The sequence below is a fragment of the Mustela putorius genome, unplaced genomic scaffold, assembly GCF_011764305.1.
Source record: "Mustela putorius furo isolate JIRA1106 unplaced genomic scaffold, ASM1176430v1.1 tig00000095_pilon_pilon_pilon, whole genome shotgun sequence".
NCBI classification, from domain to species: Eukaryota; Metazoa; Chordata; class Mammalia; order Carnivora; family Mustelidae; genus Mustela; species Mustela putorius.
This window is the reverse complement of record NW_025421280.1, coordinates 38,987,008-39,007,265: the sequence shown is the minus strand read 5'-3', so window position 1 is coordinate 39,007,265 and position 20,258 is coordinate 38,987,008. Positions and strand designations below refer to the sequence as shown.

General features: G+C 60.7%; 1 protein-coding gene across 4 annotated transcripts in view; it reads left to right on the top strand.

Moving 5' to 3' along the window:
* The window catches only part of NFIC (nuclear factor I C), a 53,114-nt gene that overhangs the window by 24,076 nt on the left and 8,780 nt on the right, over positions 1–20,258 (top strand). For all 4 annotated transcript variants that reach the window (XM_045086780.1, XM_045086772.1, XM_045086753.1 and 1 more), the window contains exons 3-6: positions 10,627–10,698; positions 14,143–14,217; positions 14,980–15,103; positions 15,744–15,868. In XM_045086780.1, coding sequence (XP_044942715.1) covers positions 10,627–10,698; positions 14,143–14,217; positions 14,980–15,103; positions 15,744–15,868 — 396 coding nt within the window. The remainder of the gene's footprint in view (positions 1–10,626; positions 10,699–14,142; positions 14,218–14,979; positions 15,104–15,743; positions 15,869–20,258) is intronic.

Below are 20,258 nucleotides of genomic sequence, written 5' to 3'. Positions count from 1 at the left end.
GGGGACCTCCCCACCAGGGGCTCAGGCCGGGCGCCCCGAAACGGCCGGGCTGGAGCTCCCGCGGGGCGTCCGGGGACGGGGCGGCACCCCCAAGGGCAGCCCAGGGCCTCGGGCTGGTGCTGGGGAGGCGGCGGGGGCCGGGGGTGGCGGTGGAGGGCCGTGACCCTGACCCACTGGCCCGCGGTGTTCACGGGCGCCCGGGCGGGGCCGGAGCCAGACCACGGAGCAGGCCGGGCGGCGGGGGAGCCGGGCTGGGTGGGAAGAAAACAGAAACTTTTCTTTGAAAGTGACTCCGAAGCAGGTTGGCTCGGGCCCAGGCGGCCGCGGCGGGAGAGGAAGAGGGAAAGTGTGGTCCAGACTCGAGGAACACGCGGGTCAGGAAGCGCCAGGCCAGGAGGCCCCGGCGGAGACCAGCGTCCCCGAGGTCACCCGGCCGGGCCCTCCGTCGCCTCTCAGGTCCCCTGCTTCTTGTCGGCGTTTCCCAGACGATTCCCCGGGGGGCCGAGGAGAGCATTGCCTTGGACGTCCGGCGTCTCGCTTTTTTTTCCCTTCGATTTGTCCAAGTGGCCCCTGGAGAAGGGGTTTTGGATCCTCTGGAGGGAGATGCGAGGGCTCAGAGAGGGAACGCACGTCTGCGGAGGTCACACAGCGCGTCTGAGTTTGGGAGTCTGTGTTCTGAAACCCCCCGGGGCTCTGCTGGGGGAGCGGGGATTCGGGCTGGAGTTCCTTACAGCCCAGGGCGGTCTAGCCTCTGCTCCCGCTGCCACGCTCCCAGCGAAGTCCAAGTTTAGCCTGAAGCTCTCCTTCTGCCCCTCGACCCCTGGCCACAAATGGATGCTGGCCACAAAATCCTCGACCGTGAACCTTGTGGGGCAGGACTTTGGGTCTGTTTTGTTCGTTGCTGTGTCCGCAGAGCCTAGAACAGCGCCTGGTGCACAGTAAGTGCTCAGTGCGTGTGTTGAATAAAAGGGTCACAGTTTCGTCTTGTGCTGGGATTCACGCGAACACTAGTGTGGGATGGGGGTGGAGGCTCGGGGGCACGAAGCCGGTCGTCACATAACTGGACATGGGCGTCTGTTGTCACACTTCTTGGGAGGGACATGAGGAAGTGGATTCCTGAACTTCTCTAACGTCAAGCCCAGAGCCTGTGCCCGGGGGCTGTGGACACATAAACCACATTTGAGCAGAGACTTGAGTAAATTGAGGGGAATGAGCCAGGCAGGCATTTATGGGAAAGGCATTCCAGGCAGCTGGCACAACCTGTGCAAAGGCCCTGGGGCAGCACCGGGCTTGGCATGTTGGAGGACCTGTGGGGAGGGGTGTGTGTGTGTGTCTGGAGCAGAATGAGCAAGGGGAGAGAGGAAGAGGGGAGGGCAGGGAGGGGATGGGGCAGTGGGGGGAGGGCAGTTTGGGCAGGGCCTTGGGGGCCACAGGGAGGGAGGACTTTGGAGCTGACTCCGTCCAGTGTGCTGGGGACTAGGGCACAGGCTTGGACAAGGGGCCAAGGGAGAGGGTGTTCGGAGAAGGAGCTCTTAGAACGGGGCCAGGGAAGGTGGCTGCAGCCTGCCCGAGGGGGAGGGGGCAGGAAAGGCACAGGGCAGCCGGGACGAGGACAAAGGCCAGGGTCGTGTGTGCGGCATGGCCTTCCAGGACGGAGAAAGTTGAACCTGAGCTGGCTAATGTTTAAAAATGGCTGGTGAGACCTGGGAGCTGGGAATTCCAGGGCCTGGCTTTGGTTTCCTCTCTTGCTGGCTGGTGTCAGGAGGCAGACGTGGCAGCCGCCAGAGCCAGCTACGTTTGGAAGCCGGCGAAGGTTGGAACATAAATCCGGCTCGCTCTCCGGGCAGCCCATCCCGGCCGGGCGGACACGCCACGGGGCCCAGGCGGGAACTCTGGGCTCTCCCGCGTCCTGCCAGGTTTGAGAGAAGTGTCGCTCTGGTCTCCTCAGGTCCTGTCCTTCTATGTCCCAAGGACAAATTAACAATGACCCGTCTGTCCGTCCTCAGCCATCACCCTGGGCCGGGCTCTTACGTCCACCGGGACACCTGCCTGGGCTCCCAGCCCCCCAGAGTCTAGAATTCGCCCAGCACCAGAGTCTTTTTTTTAAATGTGTGTGTTTTCTTGTGGCTAAAAAAAAACATATAACGTAAAGTGTACCACCTTAACCATCTCTAAGCGCACAGCTCCGCGGCGGGAAGTACTCTGACACCCCCACCCTCCAGCTCCAGTACCTTCCATCCTCCCACACGGAGACTCTGTCCCCACAAAGCATGGACTCCCCACCCCGCCCCAGCCCCGGCTCCCAACCTCTCCTCTCTGTCTGTGTGGACGGGACTCCTCTGGGGCCCTCCCGGGAGTGGGGTCCTGCGGGACGGATCCTTCTGGGTCTGGCTCCTCTCACTGAAGCCCGTGTCCTCAGGGTCCCTCTGCGTGATGGCAGGGGTCGGGGTCCCTTCCTTTCTGAGGCTGGGCCGTGTTCCCGTGTGGGGACGGACCGAGCTGTGTGTGTCCACACACTGAGGACCCTGGCGTGACATCCATCTGTGGTGGCCATGAGTCCCTCTGCCGTGCACACGGGGCTGTGAATATCCCCGGGGAGCCCCTGCTTTTCCCTCTCTGGGGTAGACATGCGGCAGTGGAATTGCTGGGTCATGTGGGGACTCTGTGTTTAACTTTCCGAGGGAGCGGCTGCCCCATCTCACGTTCCCGCTGCCACACTCCAAGCTCCCGGCTTCTGCTCGGCCTCCTGGCTGGTGGTGCTGTTAAACCTACCAGAGCTGAAGTCACATCACTCCACGTGGCACGCGAGATTCGGGCCCGAGCCTCTCACAGCAGCCACGTGGCCTGCGCAGCCCAGCTCTCTCTCCTGGGCTCACCATGTTGGAGCCACATGGCCTCAGACATCCTAGGTTTATTCCTGCCCCAGGGCCTTGGCACTTGCTGTGCCTCTGCCTGGCTCCTAGGACGCCGTGGCTGAGGCCCCCTCCTAGAGGCCCCGCCTGACATCTGTGTCCAAAGTCTCCCCCAGAGCCACTCTCTGTCCCCTCACGCAGCTTTCTGGCCTCACTGGAACGTAGAACCGGGCAAAATTATCTCCATCTTCCTCTGTGTGTTCACTTCCTGCCTGTCTCTCCCTCCCTTGGCGCGCTGCCATCCAACCCCCTGCCAACGCCTGGCGAGTAGTAAGGGATCGCTAAACGTCTGTGAGGTGACCGTCCGGCTGTGCCTTGATCTCCCAGTTATGAGTGGCGGAAGTCGGACCCACCAGGTTGAAGGGAGTTGTCTGGTGCCAAGGGGTGGGTGCTCCCGGGGCGGGAAGGGCGGGACCGGAGGCCCGGCGGCGCCTTTGTCCCGGGCTGGGACAGACCAAATTTGGGCTCACAGCCATGGACAGGAAAGAACAGTTTGTACACTCCGTCAGTGGGTTCCAGTGTACATTTCGACTGTCACCACGGTCATGTGCTTGTTTGAGCAAAAAGCTCCAGGAGGTGGTGACGTTCTGGCCACACGTGAACGCCTGCAGACGCAGGACGTTGGGAGAACGGGGCCCAGGCCGGCGCAGGGGCTCGCTTGCAATATGACTGCAGTCGGTGGCCAGAGTGTCCCTTCGACATGCACGAGTGTGGTTAAGTGTTTCCTATGGGAGCCGAAGTGCCCTCGTGTGTCGTGGAGAAGGAGGCCCTTGAGGAAGGTCCCAGAATGATGGGAGAGGGTTGGCCATGTAGATGCTGAAGGAACAGAGTTCCAGGCAGAGGATACAGCCCGTGCAAAGGTCCTGGGGACAGTAGCTGCCTGGCATGTTGGAAGACCAGCCAGAGAGGCCCGTGTGGCTGGAGCAGAGTGGGCGACAGGGGAGGTCTTGCAGGGCCTGGGGGACGGGGCGGGGGTGCGCAGGAGAGGGGAGCCCTGGAGGGCGGTTGGCAAAGGAAGGACTCAGTTCACTTAAATTCTGAGTTTGGAAAAATACCGTCACCAAACCCCTTATCTGTGATGGGCCCTTCCTCTTCCAGAGTGCCTCAGGTTTCCACCACGTGCCCGTGCAGGAAGGCAACCCTTTGAGAATATTCCCTTCATTGATGGGGAAACCAAGGCTCAGAGTGGGGAGATGTGACTAGTGCCAGGTCACACACCGCAGCCAGGACTGACTGCATCTCTGGCCTCCATGAGGTGCCCGAGACCAGCCTGGCCTGGGAGCTGCCGGCCCTCCCTTGGGCCTCCAGTGTGTTTTAAAAGCTCTGGAAAGGGGCGCCTGGGTGGCTCAGTGGGTTAAAGCCTCTGCCTTCGGCTCAGGTCGTGATCCCAGGGTTCTGGGATCGAGCCCCGCATCAGGCTCTCTGCTCAGCAGGGAGCCTGCTTCCCCCTCTCTCTCTGCCTGGCCATGTTCTGCTTCAGTTTTCACACAGGAGACACGCCTTGTGTTTTCCTCGTGTGGAGAAGACCTTCTTAGCAACACTGAGGGCCAAGTGGGAAGGCCAGGTGGGAAGTGGACCACAGGAACCGTGTGCTCAGGGCGGTGGGAAGTCGACCAGGTCCTGAGGAAACTCACAACACAAGCGAACAGCATTTTAAAGCTAGTGGTGGATGTGGTCTGAAACCCAACAAGATGTTTGCATATATGTGTTTCTAAGAGAAGAGAGATAAAACCAGTCTTGCTGTGTGGCCTTGGGTAACTTGCTCACCCTCTCTGAGTAACTCCATCCACTGCCGCTCTGGGTATCAGCCATATCACCTGATGTCTGGCGTGTGGGGGGGGTCGTCTGGCACGTGGGGAGCCGACCCTGCGAGGCAGGTGGTACCACTGGCCTGTACAGTGGTCTGGGGGCTCTGCTGAGCCGAGCCAGGGGACCCCCAGCCAGGGGCTTTATCTGACGGGTCAGAGACCCGGGTCCGGACCCCCAGGATCACTGCAAACTATCGACAAGAGAGGGGACTCCTGGAACAGGGCCTCCGCCAGGCCTCACCTTGTCAGCAGCACGGGAAACGACGAGGAGCCTGCTTCCGAGCTACCTTGTGCCTCAGTTTCCCTCTCTGGCAAATGGGGACGAGAATTGAATGTTCCTCCCAGGGAAGTTGGGTTTTTTTGTTTGTTTGTTTGTTGTTTTTTCAGTCAGGGTAGACTTTTAAAATAAGTTTTTAATTTTAATTCTGATCTAGTTAATGTACCGTGTTGGGTGAGTTCACCCGTTTCAGGGATACAATATACGGTGAGTCAGCAGTCCACACGTGACCCCGTGCTCGTCCCGATAAGTGCAGTCCTTAATCCCCGTCACCTGTGTCCCCCACCCCCCACCCCGTCCCCTCTGGTGACCACCTGTTCGTCCTCTACAGTCCACAGTCCGTTTTCTGCTTTCTCTCTCTTCCCCACCCCCACCACTGGCTTGTTTATTTCTTCCATTCCACATGGATGAGATCCTATGATACTTCCCTTGTTCTGACTTACCTCCCTCCCTGTTCTGCTGTCCAGCTCCATCCATGTTGTCCCCCCGGGGGAGTTTTGCTGATTAAATAAGTCAGTGGAGGTGAAACATGGCGGCCCAGTATAGTCAAAGAAATGACTCACTAAGTATTAACTACCGGAATGGACCATTTCATGCAGAGTGGCCTTATCAGCCCTCCCAGGAGCTCTGGCCTAAGCCCCTCTCCCTCCCGGTGGTTTGGCCTCCCTTGCACTCTGCACAGCCCGAGGTTCTCCTCCTGGCGTATTTGCTCACTTAGTCATGGCCTGTCGCTCCCCCCTCAGGACATGAGTGCCACGAGGACAAGGCCTTTTGTCCATCTTGGTCACTGCTGTGTCCCCCAGGAGGTGCCCAGCCATCAGCTCCTTTCAAAAGGAAAGGAATACGTGTCATGTGGTTCACATCCAGGTTAGGCATGAGGGAAAGGATGCTCAGAGATGTCAAGAACTTGCCGGACGACACACAGCGGGAAGTCAGCCGACTTTCAGTAAAGGCCCAGAGGGTCAATATTTACGACCCGGCAGGTCTCACCCAGTTTCGGTCACATACTCTCCTTTCTCCTTTTACAGTCCTTTAAAAATTCCCTAGGGTAGAAAACGTACCCCCTCTTTTTATCATTGCTGCCCCAGCAGATCCTTTGTAGACATTCTTTCCTTTAATCTCTACACCCCGTGAAGGTTTCCTATCACAGGTACATATCTCTTCCGGTGCCGTATTTATACTCATGTTTTCATGCTTTATACACAAAAGAGCAAAATTGTCTAGCTCCTCCATCCCCCGCCCCCTGCCAAAAGCGCTTTCACCCCCACTGAAAATGGGTGTCTCCAGACCAGGGTCTCCCCTCTTGGCACTGCTGGCTCTGGGCCGGTCGTTCTCCGCAGGGGCAGGGGCGTCCTGGGCACTGGGGGTGGAGGGGCACTGAGCAGCATCCCTGGCCCCACTCAACTCCGTGCCAGGAGCACCCCCGTTGTCATGGCGACCTAGGGATGTCCCCAGATACTGCCCTGAGCAGCAAAGGTACTCAGTGCTGGGCACACAGTTTCTTTAACTTGACATCAGCTTTGGGGTATAGACTTTCTGAGGTGGGCCTCAGTTTACCAAACTCACCGGCCAGGCGGGTTGAATCCAACGGTGCCGGAAATTTTTCACCCAGTGAAACTTGGCTCGTGAAAGCTCCTAGCCTGGGGCCTGGGGTGTCCTGGGGCGTCAGACACCAGCCGTCCTTTCGACATTGTCCTTTCTGGGCACATCTGTTCAGACCTGAGGGCACATCTGTTCAGACCTGCGTTTTAGGGCCGGTTGTGTGCGGAGATGGGACAGGAGGGCTTACCTGTGCTCCTTTGCTCTGGAATTTTCATGGAAACCTCCAGGGGCCCTCAGCCCGGTGGAACTTTCTGTGCAGATGGCGACATTCGGCGCCATCCAGTTCGGTCACCGGCAGGCTCGTGGGCCGTTGAGCATGGAGAGGTGACCCGTGCCACTGAAGTCTGGAAGTTCTAACTCAGTTTCAGTTTGGTGGGTGTGAATTTCAAGTCACACGTGGCGATGGATGAGAAACATTCTGAAGGGGAGAGGTAATTAAAACTAAGATGGCATCATTAAAAGGAAGGACATTCTTTTTTTTTTTTTTAAAGATTTTATTTATTTGACAGAGAGAGATCACAAGTAGGCGAGAGGCAGGCAGAGAGAGAGGAGGAAGCAAGGCTCCCCGCTGAGCAGAGAGCCCGATGCGGGACTCGATCCCAGGACCCTGAGATCATGACCTGAGCCGAAGGCAGCAGCGGCTTAACCCACTGAGCCACCCAGGCGCCCCAAGGAAGGACATTCTGATCCCTGCCACACGCGGAGGGACCCCGAGGACACGGGGCTCAGCGAGAGCGGCCAGACCCAGAAGGACCCGTCCCACAGGACCCCACTCCCAGGAGGTCCCCAGAGGAGTCCCGTCCGCACAGAGAGGAGAGGGTGGGAGCCGGGGGCTGGGCCGGGGGTTGGGGCGTCTGTGCTTTGTGAGGACGGATGGAAAGTTCTGGAGACGGAGGGTGGGCGTGGCCACAGCATGGGACGAACGTGCTTCATGCCACTGAGCTGTGCACTTAGAATTTTTTTTTTTAAGATTTTATCCATTTACTTGACAGGGAGAGAGAGACAGCGAGAGAGGGAGCACAAGCAGGGGGAGTGGGAGAGAGAGAAGCAGGCTTCCCACTGAGCAGGGATCCCGATGCGGGGCTCGATCCCAGGACCCTGGGATCATGACCTGAGCTGAAGGCAGACGCTCAATGACTGAGCCGCCCGGGTGGCCCTTAGAAATGGTTTAAATGGTAAAGTGTATGCTATGTATCTTGAAGCACAATCTAAAAACTAAATTAAAAAAATTTAACGAGACAGCATATAATTATAGCATCATTGTTTAGAAACTACACTTATTTCATTAAAATAAAAAAGAAAAAAAAAAGCTCCTGGCACTCTAGGAAGAGAAGAGAACCCCCGTGGCCCAGTGAAGGGGTCAGCAGAGAGCCATGCCTACCTTTGCACTCCGTGGTGAGAGACTGAGGGAGCGCCCACCCCCCCCCCAGATCAGAAGCAAGAAGGCACCCTTGCTCTCAGCCCTTGGTACTGTGCTGCCAGAGCAATAAGCCAAGAAAAGGAAATCGGAGGCATACAGAGGAGGAGGAAGAGAGAAAGCATGTGCTTGTCAAGGACCTGATGGCCCTGAGCTACGAAAATTCCAAGGAAATCTATACAAACATAGTATCTCCTAGAACTACCGAGTGTGTCCAGCGGGGCTGCGGGATACAAGATGGACACACAAACCCGGGCCCCGTTCTCCGCGCCAGCAACGAACCCTTGGAGACCAAAATTAAGAACACCATTGTTTTCGGCCGCTCCCCAAAGCACCATTTTTTGAATGTCAGTCCATGCCAACCCTTTTGCACGTCTTATTAGCTGACTGGGCACCCTGACAAAGCCGAGGCGTGGGTTTTACTGTCTTCCCCGTTTTACTGTGAGGAAGCGGAGGCTCAGAGAGGTCGCGGTCAAGGTCACAGAGTGAATGAGCACGGGATAAGGGCTCCCAGCTGGAGCCGGCCGTAGCCTAGTAGCCTGGGTGCAAAGTACCAGCGCCAGGGACATAAACCGGGAAAATCGCACTGATGGTAATAAGACGCCCCCTTCCGATTGCTGAGGTGCTGACAGTGAGCCCCCCACCGAGTGAGCCAGCCTGTTGCCCCCATGACCACCCTCTGGTTCAGCGCAGGCCCTGAAAGAGGAGCTGGAGTTGCGCCCACTTGCTGGATGAGGAGAGTGAGGCTCAGGGAGCGGTGAGTCCCAGCCCCAGCGCCCTGATTCCCTGGCGTTGGCTTGCGGGCAGCCCTCGGGGAACAGCACCCGCGTGCCAGGCGGGCACTGCCGCCTGCTGAGTCCACATGGGCGTCCGTTCCACAAGAGGGTCCTGTGCCCGAGGCCCGCAGCCCGACGGCCGGCTGCCCAGGCTGGGCTCTTCCCAACGCAGGGGTCATCCGTGCCCAGCCGCATGGCCGTCCAAGCAGGAGTGGCCGGCGCCAAGGGGCCACTGGTTGCCCAGCCCGGGAGCAGCCACAGGGCGTGGGGCCGAGCCGGGCACACTCCCCTCAGCCGCTGCCCAGCCGTGCCCGGCCCAGTGGGTCACGACTGTGGCTGCCCTCAACCGTTCCCGTCGTGGGTGGGAAAACCGAAGCACGGATCCTCGCTCTGGTGCTGTTTAGGGCCCCGCCAGTCTGGGCAGCCCGGAGGTGCTCAACGCACAGTGTGTGCAAAGCCACCGGGCAAAGGTGAGGGCTCATGGCTGCTTTGGGAGGCATCAGCACGGCCCCCCAGGGTTGCTGCGGGGCCCCATCCTCGCCGCTGAGGCTCCCGGAGCTGGGATGGGCACCCAGCGTCCGAGCCCAGAAACCAGATGCATCAGGCATGGCCGCACGGGGATGTCTGGGCGCACGTGCAAACTAATGCAGATCAACCTCCTTAGGGAGAAGTGGGCGCTCCTTCATTGTTTCAACCTCAGTTTTCCTCGTCTGTAAGATGGGTCCAATGATGACGCCAGATGTGTGGCTCTCTTAGGGATTTAAGGGAATGTGGGTGTTCGGCATTGAAACGTGACACTAACAATAATAGCAACATGCGGACAGCCCCAGGGAGCCAGTTCTCGGCAGTCTCTCTTTCCCGCCTTTTGGTGCTTGCACCCGTTTGAAGAGAGAACTGAGGCTCAGAACAGTTCAGCAACTTGCCTGAGGTCACACAGCAACTGGGTCTGGCTTTGGAATGCAGCAGGTGGAAGGGGCTGATTCTCTTTCTTTGGCCTTCGATGGTGATTCCCACCACCTTGGTCTTTGACCTGAGAGACGACTAGGTAGGGCCAGGGGTTCCGTCTGGCTGGGCTTGACCATGGGCCCCCCCCCAACCCCTGCCTCGGTCCTGGGTGGACGTGGAGGGAGTGCAGAGGGGGGTTGGCGCTGCTTGCCATCTAGTTCGCCGGAGCTGATAATGCTGAGCTCAGCGTCTGTCTGCTTCGCCCGTCTGCCAAGGAGCCTGATTATTTTTAGATAAGATGGAGAGGCGGGCGCCAGGGTGGGAGGGAGCCCCCCGAGCCAGGGGGGTGGGCGGGGGGTCGAGTAGCTGCAGGGGAAGCCCCTCTGCCCCCTCCTGGGGGTCCCTGTGTGACAACCCAAGACCAAGGGCTGGACCCCCAGGACCTCAAAGGCAGAGGCCGAGCAGGGGTGAGGGGCTGGAGGGCTCAAGGACTCATCTCTTTGGCCCTCAGTTTCCCCATCTGTAAAGTGGGCATAACCATAGCTCCTGCCTCCTGGGTGAAGGCCAGGTGAGTGAGTTACCCTCACGACTTAGGAAATGAGCTCCTTTCATTTCAGAGATGAGGAAACAGGCTCAGGGAGGGGAAGATCTCCAGCCTGCCACTGAGCCAGGCCCTGCACACGGGTTCTGCTGCCAAGGGGACCCTCTGGACGCCCTGACCCCGTGGGCAGCAGCCAAGGGAAGGGGCCAAGCGGAGATCCCAGGGCCCAGGCACATCGGGGACCACTTTTCCACGGCACTACCCAGCCTGGCCCCAGCACGGGTGTCACCTCTCCCCCTGGGGGGGGGTTTCCTGCAGTGTCACCACCTCCTCCCCTTCTCTCTGCAGACGCGGAGCAGAGCGGCAGTCCCCGGGCAGGGATGGGCTCCGACCAGGAGGACAGCAAGCCCATCACACTGGGTGAGTCTGCGGACGGCGTAGGGTGGGCGGGAGGACCCCGTGTGCTCTGCGTGGCCCTGCATGGCCCTGCATGGGCACCTCACAGACCTTCCTGGGCTCATTCGCCACAGCCGTGCCCTGGACAGGTGCCACTGTTGATCCATTGTGTAGATGGGAAAGCTGAGGCTCAGAGAGGTTAAAGGGCCTTCCTGGGGCACCCAGGAAGATGGGGTGGGAACCCACGACCCTCAGCTCCCAGTGTCTGGTCCCTGAGGTGCTCACCCCACAAGAGAGGCCCCGGGGGGCCCTGCAGTCCCATGAGACATTTAACAGAGGTCTATGTTGGCGGGAAGTGGGAGGGCCTCGGGCAGGGCTGGGAGCAGAGCCCCAGGGAACAGAAAGGACTCAGAAGCTGCAGAGGCCCGGCTTCTGCTCTGGTCTGCTCCCACGGTTGCCCCCTGGACCAGAGCGGCCGCCTCCACCCTGGCCGCCTGGCTTCTGTCCTCCCTGAAGTAGCCAGAGAGCACCTGTGAGCACCTGGGTCAGGTCCTGCCTTCCTCTGCTCACAGCTGTGAGGGTTCTCACCTCCCTGGGGGTAAAAGTCCTTCCCTGACCCCTAAGGACCTGTGGGACCTGCCCCTCTCCCCTCCCTGCCCTCCCCTCCACCCTGTCTCCCCCTCACTCTTTCTGCTCCAGCCACATGGGCCTCCTGGCTGTTCCTCCAACGATCCAGGTCCAGTCCCTGCCTCAGGGCCTTTGCATGTGCTTTGCTTGCTATTTGGACAGCAAACTGTGCTCTCTCTCTCTCTGTCTCTCTCTCTGGATCTCCCGAGTCTCACCTCACATGCTCCCCTCCCAGAGAGATCTGACCTCAAGCAGCCGTAGCCACTCTCAATGGCCACCTTCTGTTTTATTTCCTTCTGAGGAAGTTAGTGATTGCATATGTATTTGCTTAGTTGCTTAGTGACCGCACACGTGTGTCTCTTTCCTAATGCAGCGTCACCTCCTTGAGGGCAGAGGCTTTTGTCTGTCCTGATCACTATTGTGTCCTCAGAGCCTCAAATAGGACCTGGTACACAACAGGTGTTCAGTAAATATTTGCAGAAAGAAGAGAAAGGGAGGGAAGAAGCGGAGAGAAAGAGAAACTAGAGAGGTGGCATATGGGGGGGGGGGCGGGGAGGGAGGAGAGATGAAAAGGAAGGAAGGAAGAATGGAAGAAAGAGCCGGTGGGTGAGGACACCCCTGTAGGAAGGACCAGCCTGGGGAGGCCGGATGGTTCCAAGAGGTTCACAGCCCCCCAGGCTGCTCACCACTGGGCGTCTGTGACCCTGAGTCCTCCTTGGCCTCCTGTGATCTCCAGGCGCCTGCCTCCAAGCCAGATGTTCACGGTGGGCGGGGGCAGCGGGGGCAGCGGCGCTTGGCCTGGTCCCACGGGGAGCTCCAGCGTCTGGCAGAGGAAGGCACTTCCTCCCACCCGCCAGGGAGTCCCCAGGAGATGGAGCTGGGCGAGTGCTGCACAAACAGGAAACCCCGGTGGGGGGGAGGCGGAGGGGTGTGCTGACACCAGCTGGCCAGCTGGGTGGCAGGAAATGGCCATGGCCACTTCCCCTGGACACTGGGGGGCCTTCACCCTGTCCTCCCAGGGATGTTGTGGCTCTGAGCCCCCCCAGCACGGGGCTGGGAATATAGTAATTGCACAAGAAATGGTGTTCGCAAAGCTCCTAACCAGGGAGGCTGCAGTTTCTGGAAGGTCCAGGGTTTGGGTCTCCCACAGCGGGGCGGGGGGGAAGCTGGGCACCAAGGTCAGCTCCCGTGCTGCCCCCTGGGGCAGAACTGCTCTCACCACCCCAAAAAGCTTAGAGCTCCCCACCGGCTGGTCTGGTCCCCACTCTGACCACCCTTCCTGGCTCCTTTCACTCCAGCCCTGTTGGCCTCCAACCCCAGGGCCTTTGCATGGGCCACGGGTGGGAATATCGTGGCGCCCGGGGAGGCAGCAAAACAGCACGTTTAAGATCACTCCAATCATGGCAACCAACAATTGCTGTTCCGTGCCATTTCCTCGATTTTAATGCACCCGCTCCTCTTATCCACCCCTACCTGGAGGTCCTGGCAAAATGTCACCCACAGCAAGGCCTCCTGAGAGTCCTTTGTGTAAAGCAGCTCCCCTTTCCAGCAGGCCCCCCAGCCCTGCCCGCCCACCACCGCACGACACATGGTGCCTTGGACTTCATGATCCTAAACTTATTTTTATTGTGGTTAAATTCACGTAACAGCAAATGTACACTTAGTGGCATTAAGTGCATTCGCGCTGTTGTGCAATCATCACCGTCTAGTTCCAGAACATTCCATCACCTGAAAAGCAACCCCATCCCCTCCCCCCAGCCCTCACGAACCCCCTTCCTGTCCGTGGAGGAGCCTGTTCTGGACGTGTCACACGCGTGGGCTCACACCCCATGTGGTTCCCTCCCTGAGCGTCATGGGCTTGGGGTCCATCCCCATGCAGCATGTGGGGCGCCTCACTCCTGCTCGAGGCCAAGGGATGCTCCCTGTGTGGATGGGCCACGTTTTGTGGCTCCGTTAGTATGCTGATGGATTGTTTCCAGTCGGGGCTGTCGTAAACCATGGCTCTGTGCACATTTACATACAGGGTTTTGTGCCTCACTGAAGTCACGTGGTGTCCACTGCCCACACTGGACAGTGAGTCCCAAGACAGCGGGCCACTGTGAATGCCTCGTTCCCACAGTGTCCACAGCGCCTAGCTTGGAACTGGACACTGAAGGCACTTGGTCAGTGCTTGTCAAGTTGAGTCCTGCCCGAGTGGACCTCTGGGGGCACAACAGACTTCCCAGCTGTCTGAGGTCAGCCAGGCCTCCCGCCCTCTCGGAGCCAACCTGTTTCCAAACCCATAAAATGAGCCCTGGCCACCCCACACCGGAGAGGCAGGTCCCTCTTCCTCTATCATTAGGCAGAAGTGGTTCTGGGGACACTGGGGATTTTTAACTGCTGCAGGGGGACCCTCCATTCAGCCTTTGGTTCTAAGCCGCTGCTGCTGGCCTGGCTCTGGTCTGGGCGCTAGGGACACTGTGGGACCCGGGCACACAGAACATCACAGAGCTCCCAGTCTGGAGGGGGAGGGGTAAGAAGATGGGGCATCGCATGTTGTAAGGAGTGACGGGAAGAAAGCAGTCCAGCCCCTCCTGGGCAGCTGATTTCTACGTGTAAGCCTCCCTAGGTGGCGGGGTGTGCGGCCTCCACTTCCGAGATTAGGGAGCAGAGAGGCTCAGGGATGGGCAGTGACTTGCCCAAGATCAGATCTGGACAGCAGAGCCGAGATTCGAACCCGGATCCAGCTTCTACCTCCCTCTTGCCGTGGGGCTGCAGGGGGTAGACAGGGCGACCTCTCCAGCGCCTGGCGTGTTGAAGAAGGAAACAGATCCAGTGAGCCCCGTTTTCTCCCTGTTCCAGACACCACGGATTTCCAGGAGAGCTTTGTCACCTCCGGTGTGTTCAGTGTCACGGAGCTCATCCAAGTGTCCCGGAGTGAGTGTCCCCGCCCACCCTGTGCTGGGATCCGGAGGGGGAGGGACCCCCACAGGGGAGGGGCACTGGAGAAGGAGAAGGGGCTTTGGGGGGGGCATGGCTCTGAGAGAGAAAGGGTCCTCAGGGAGAGGCGAGGAGCCCATCACCCTGCCCCACTCCCCTGTCACCAAGCCAAGGTTCCTAGGGAGGGTGGCATCCAGGCCCTCCTAGAGCCCAAGGTCAGGGCCACAATTGTGCTCCTTCCCAGTTAACAGACTCCACATGCTGGATGGAGGGTGCTGGAAAACCTGCCCCTGTGTCCTTTCCGGGGGCCTCCCGCCCCCTCCAGGAGGAGATCCCAAAGGGCCCCATCCCCTTCCTCTCTCTGCCTCCTGTTCCCTTACCTTCCTAATGGACCTGCTGGGGACCTACTCCTGGGACACCCCGACTGAATTCCACCCCAGGGAGTCCTGGGCACTGTCCGGCCTTCACCCTGACCGTGGTCCTCCCTGCCCATCAGCAGAGCCTGGCCTCAGGGAGCACTCGGAGGCTTGGCCCCCAGCTCTGGCTTTGCCTTGCAGCGTGCCCCCGGCCTCTCTTGCAGGCATTGCTCTTCTGATCCATAGGATAAGAACAGTTTTAGCCAAATCAGGAACCACGCCGATCAGGGAAGGGGTTCCCTTTGGGACTGGCTAGCCCCCAGATGGTTCTCGGCACCCTCCAGGGCACAGGGCAGCCCTGGACCTTGCCATCTCTCACTCTGCTCTTTCTTGCCCTCCGCAGCCCCCGTGGTGACTGGGACAGGACCCAACTTCTCCCTTGGGGAGCTCCAGGGGCACCTGGCATATGACCTGAATCCAGCCAGCACAGGCATGAGAAGAACCCTACCCAGCACTTCCTCCAGCGGGTACGTGCCTGGTCCCCGCTTTGGGGGCATTCAACGAACCCTCCCCCACGCCCATCTGACCCCCCCCCCCGATGGCTCATTCCTCTCCCAGCAGTGCCTGCTTTCAAGGGCCACGTGGTAAACTCCTACTGATCCTTCAAAACCCAGCCCCAAGCGCTGCTTTCCCCAGCCCCGACGCCCCAGGCAGCGTCCCCCCCAGCTTTGAGTCCCGTGAGCCCGGCCCTTGAGAGCCCACCAGAAGGCAGACACCGGGTCTCGCTCTGCAACCTGGAGCAGGTCACACCGTCTGCGCGGGCTTCCCCATCTGTAAAATGGGACCGTGGTCCGGCCGCGAGGTTCTAGGGTCCACGGCAGGCCCCGTGACGAGCCAGGCCTCCGGGGTTTCCGTCCGCAGCCCGCTAGCTTGCCGCCTGCCCGGCCCGAGCCCCTCTCCGCCCCCGGCCGCGCGCGTCCCGTCGGCGCAATGGGCAGGTGGAGGCAGGTGGAGGCAGGTGGAGGCCGGTGTTCACGCGGCTCCCGCGACGTCTCGCGAGAGCACCCCGCTCGCCCGCCCTCCAGGGCCCGGAAGTCAGCGCCGCCCGCCCGGCACCCTCGGGTGGCCACGGTAACGGGCTTGCTCTCTCCTTCCCTCACCCTTTAGGAGCAAGCGGCACAAATCGGGCTCGATGGAGGAAGACGTGGACACGAGCCCCGGCGGCGATTACTACACCTCACCCAGCTCTCCCACGAGTAGCAGCCGCAACTGGACTGAGGACATGGAAGGAGGTGGGGCTGGCGGCGGGGGCGGAGCCGGCCTCGGCGTCGGCCTTACAGCGGCGGGGACTACATATTCCGGCAGGCACTGCGCGGGCCCCCCGGGTGCGGGAAGGCTCGGGGGGTGTGGAGCCGCGGAGCCTCCTGGGAATTGTAGTCGCGCGGGCGGTTCGCCGCTGGGAGTCCGGGCTGTCGTTCCCGAGCTCTTTGGTTCCGCTAGGACGCGGAGAGCGGAGCGTGTGCGCTGCCCGGTAAGGCTCCATCCCCGTGGGGTCCGTCTCCGCGGCTTCCGCAGTAGACTCGGCAGCGCCTCCGAGGAGCAGGCGCTGCCCCCCGGGGTCGGCCACAGACCGTCGTCAGCGGGGTCCCCTCTGCCTGGGTCCGCGTGTTCCCGGGGAGCTCGCGTCCCCGCGACAGAGTGCCGCGCCCTCGGGGCCCCGTCGCTCTTCCCCCGACGCCCTCGTGTCCGCCTGTCGCGCTGCTGCCTGCGTGGGCTCCCGCTCGGGGCGGCCCGTTCGGCTCCCCAGGGCCCCGGCGCGGCTTTCCCTGCCCGGGGGTCCCCGTCTGCGCCGCGGCTGCTCTGCAGCGCGCCGGCCTCGGGGATGGTCGCGACCTGGGGCGCAGGGCGGCCCCGCGCTTGCCTCTCCCCGGGCGCGGCGTCCGTGGCGACGCGCGGAGCCTCCGCGGGCCCCGCGCCGCAGCTGTCGGAAGCCCCGCCGCGTCCCGACCCTGGCGCGTCATGGGGGCTCGCGCCACGGAGTAGCCCGGGGTCGCCGACCTGGGCGCTGGGCAGCCGCTGCGCTGAGCCTCGGTCTCCTGCTCTGCGAAATGGGGTTGTTGGTGCCTGCAGCCCCGCCCGCGGTTGTCGTGGGGGTGACGTGCGGCAGCGCATCCGGTGCCCCTAAAACGAGCCTGGCACAGCCTGCGCACCCACCAAACCCGAAGAGGGCCTTGCTTGTCTCCTGTCCCCCGAGGGCCTGCTTGTCTTTAAAACTCCGTCTATGCAGAGTGTCCGTCGCACCTGCAGGATTCCTGGAAGGCAGTTAACGTGATCGGTAGAGCAGAGAGACCGGGATTTGACATGCGGCTGGACCGCTGCCTCGCTGTGTGGGCTGTGTAACTTTGGGCAGGTGACTTGACTTCTCTGAGCCCCCCGGTTTCCTTGTGTCCCAAGTGGGATTGATGAGCTAACTGTTCTCTCCTGGAGGCGGAAGGAGGCACGTGATTAAAGCCACTTTCTTGAAGTACAGGGTAAGTGCCGGGGGCACAGTTCATTCTTTGTGTCTTTATAAAATTCTCATCTCTAGGAGTCGGTCTCTAGGACATCTGGTTGTAGCATTCGAGCCCTGAGAGTCCTTGCTCTTCGCTTGGGCCGGCTCTCAGAGCAGCTACCTAGCTTTGGGAGGATCTGCTCTTTATAGGCTCTGATTTATGGGTCAGAGAGTCTCTGTGACTCGCTCTCTCTGTGCATTCCCTGTTTCTGTCAGGTTTGCCTCTGTTAAAATCCTGCATTTAATAAGGCTTTAAGTTTGATTGTGAGAAATGAGAATTACTTTCTCTCGAAAGTGAATGTTTAGCCATCAGCAACGCTGGGACGTGTATCGTTGTGCAGGACTTGGGCTCCTGCCTTATGCTCCAGTGAATGTGGTTTTCGTTCCCACCTCATGGTCCAAGACAGCTGCCGGAGCTCCAGCCATCATGTCTGTTTTCCAGCCAGCAGGAGAGTAGAAGGGTCAAGTCTGAGCATGTCCTTGCCCTTTAAGAATAATGCTCAGAAAATGCACTTAACTTCCCTTGTTTAATCTCTGTGCCCCTGAGTTGGTGGTATGGCCACACTGTGCTCCGAGGGACTAGGAGATGTCATTTTCAACAAGTATGTGCCCATCTCAAATTTAAGGGTTCTGCTACTAAGGAAGAAGGGTACTGAGGAGACCGTTAACTTCTGCCCCGCCATTTACTGCTTGGAAGCTGAGAGCACTCTTCGTTGGCTCTGATTAGCGAGACGGTCTACATATGAACATGCTGTTTAGAGGCAGAGGACAGCCTCTGTGATGTAGCCACCGCAGCCCCGAGAGGAAAAATTATAGCCTTGAGTCTGTGGATGAGAAAAAGTGAAGGGGTGGGAGTCAGAAAGCTAGCTTTCAATGCAGGAAGCACCAAAAGACCCAAAAACATTAAAAGGAAGGAAATGTTTGAGAGAGTCAGTGGAGCTTGGTCTGAACTTCCTGCATTGAGCATGAAGTGGCAGCCGTGGGGCAGGACGGGGCGGAGCCCACACCCGCTTTGGCTGGGTACAGGGGGGGTGGGGGGGGGATGTCAGAGGGGATCTGTCCCCTCTAGCCTCCGTTGGTTGTCTCCGGTGATGGCAAACTGGCTCCCTCCTTCGAGGCCCTCAGTATAAACCCCCGCAGTGTGGGTGCCTCGGGCCCTGTGGGTGCTCCCAGCCTGGTGGGAAAGATAGATTCTCATCCTCCCCCTCCCCCTCCCCCTTCTGCCCTCCTCCCCCCTCCTCTGCCCCGCCTCGCTCTCCTCCCCTTCCCATCTCTTCCCCCCTCCCCCATTTTCTCCTCCTCCTGGCTTCCTCCAGCTTCCTGTCTAGACAGCCCCCAATTAGCTGCTCGTTAAGAGGGCTAAGCTGATTAGAGCACCCTCTCCCTTCCTCTGCTCTGGCCACAAGGGCAGGGCTCAGCTAACAGCCCCCCCACCCCTCCACAGCATCCCGTACCTGGGCGGCAGAGGCCTGGGAGTGGGGGAGGGATCCTGTCCCCCCTGCCCCCGGCAGCAGCCCCACAGCCCCACCTCTCAGGCCTTTGCCCTGTCTGTGCCCAGGTTAGGAGTGCCTTTCCTCCTCCTGGCCACCCCCTCCCGAGGCCTTCCCTGATGACGCACCTCTGAGGGCCAGAAAGGGGCACCCTCCAGACTGCTTGGTTCCTGCTGCTCCTGGGGCCGTCCTGCCAGGGGCATCCCCCCCCCCCCCACATACAGTTATGGTACTGGGTGAGGCAGGCGACTCCCTGCTCTCTCTGTCACGTGGGGGGGCTTCCCTCCTCTCATGGAGCTGCGGCAGGGGCAGGAGGGGTGCAGGGCGTGGCTGGTGGAGGTCGGAGTCAGTTCCACCGCTTCTCCGCTTGGTGGCCTTGAGCCAGGGTCCCCATCTGTGGAGTGAGAGTGACTCCTGGGAGCCCTGCCCCGGGCTGCTGGGAGCGGTACCAGATGTGCCCTGCCCACTCTACCCCCAGGGACCCCAGGCCGACATCAGGACAGGGCTGTCGCTGCTCCAGCTCTGGGAAGGGGCTCCTGGCTCCGAGGTGTTGGGGCTGGGGACACTGCTCAACGCCCCCTTGGCCCCTCCCAGAGAGTGACGGTGATGGGGCCAGCTGATGGCTGTTCGGGGCAGAGCGGTTCCCTGGGAAATCGTGGCTGCCCAGCATCCAGGCCCACCGACGCAGGTCCCGGGGCTCACGCGCTCCCCGCACCGCGTGCGTGCCGGTCTAGTGAGCGGGGTTGTAACAGCGGAACCTCCGGGCTGCCCCCGTGGCTGTGGAGGGGGGTGCTGGTTCCCAGAGCTGGTCACCACCAGCATGGCTGTGGGAGGGACCATGAGAGGCAGGACCCCACAGCATGGCCAAGGGAGCACAGCGCAGGAGGGGGCTGGGGGGCCTGTGTGACCGGATATCCTGGAAACTGAGTGGCTCCCGCCAGGGCGACTCGGCCCGGGGACCCAGGGTGTGCTTGCCACACTGTGGGGGCTGCTGGGGGGTGGCCAGGATGCTGTCTGGCCTGCAGCAGGCGGGAAGGCCCCCCCCCGATGGCCGGCCCCTACGTCCGCAGTGCTCGGTGGGAGGGAAGGCACACCCCAACGGGCCTGAGTCCACTCTGGGTCTCTGTGGGTACATGTCACTCTGGGTAATATTCTTAAAAATCATTTCTGAGCAGAGCTGTCTGCAGACCCTGCCCCTCGAGATTCTGGCCGCAGGGGTGGAGCCGGGCCTGGGACTCTGCCCTTAGCACCTTCCACCGACACATCTGGGCGATGGCAGGGGTGGGGGCGCAGGGGGCTCGCCTGTTTCTGGAGGGCCCCCGGGGGCCCTGGGGAGACGGTGAGATCCCTGGGCTGGGGCTGCAGGCCGGGCGGGTGCCAGGCCCTGGTCTGACAGCTGTCGTGCCCCGCCTCCCTTGCCCCTCACGATGGCCCCACAGGAAATTCTGTCCTCACCGCAGCAAGGATGAGGTCCGCACGCGTCCTGCCGGCTCACCTCTGCCAGGCGGACCTTCCCGAGGGATCCTGTGGCCTTCTGTCCAGGGCCCTGGTGGCCCAGGGGGTCGGGGCAGCCCTGAGCGGACCGGCCTGTGTCCAGGAGAGAAGGCGGGGGCCAGGCCTGATGTCCTCAGCCCTCCATGG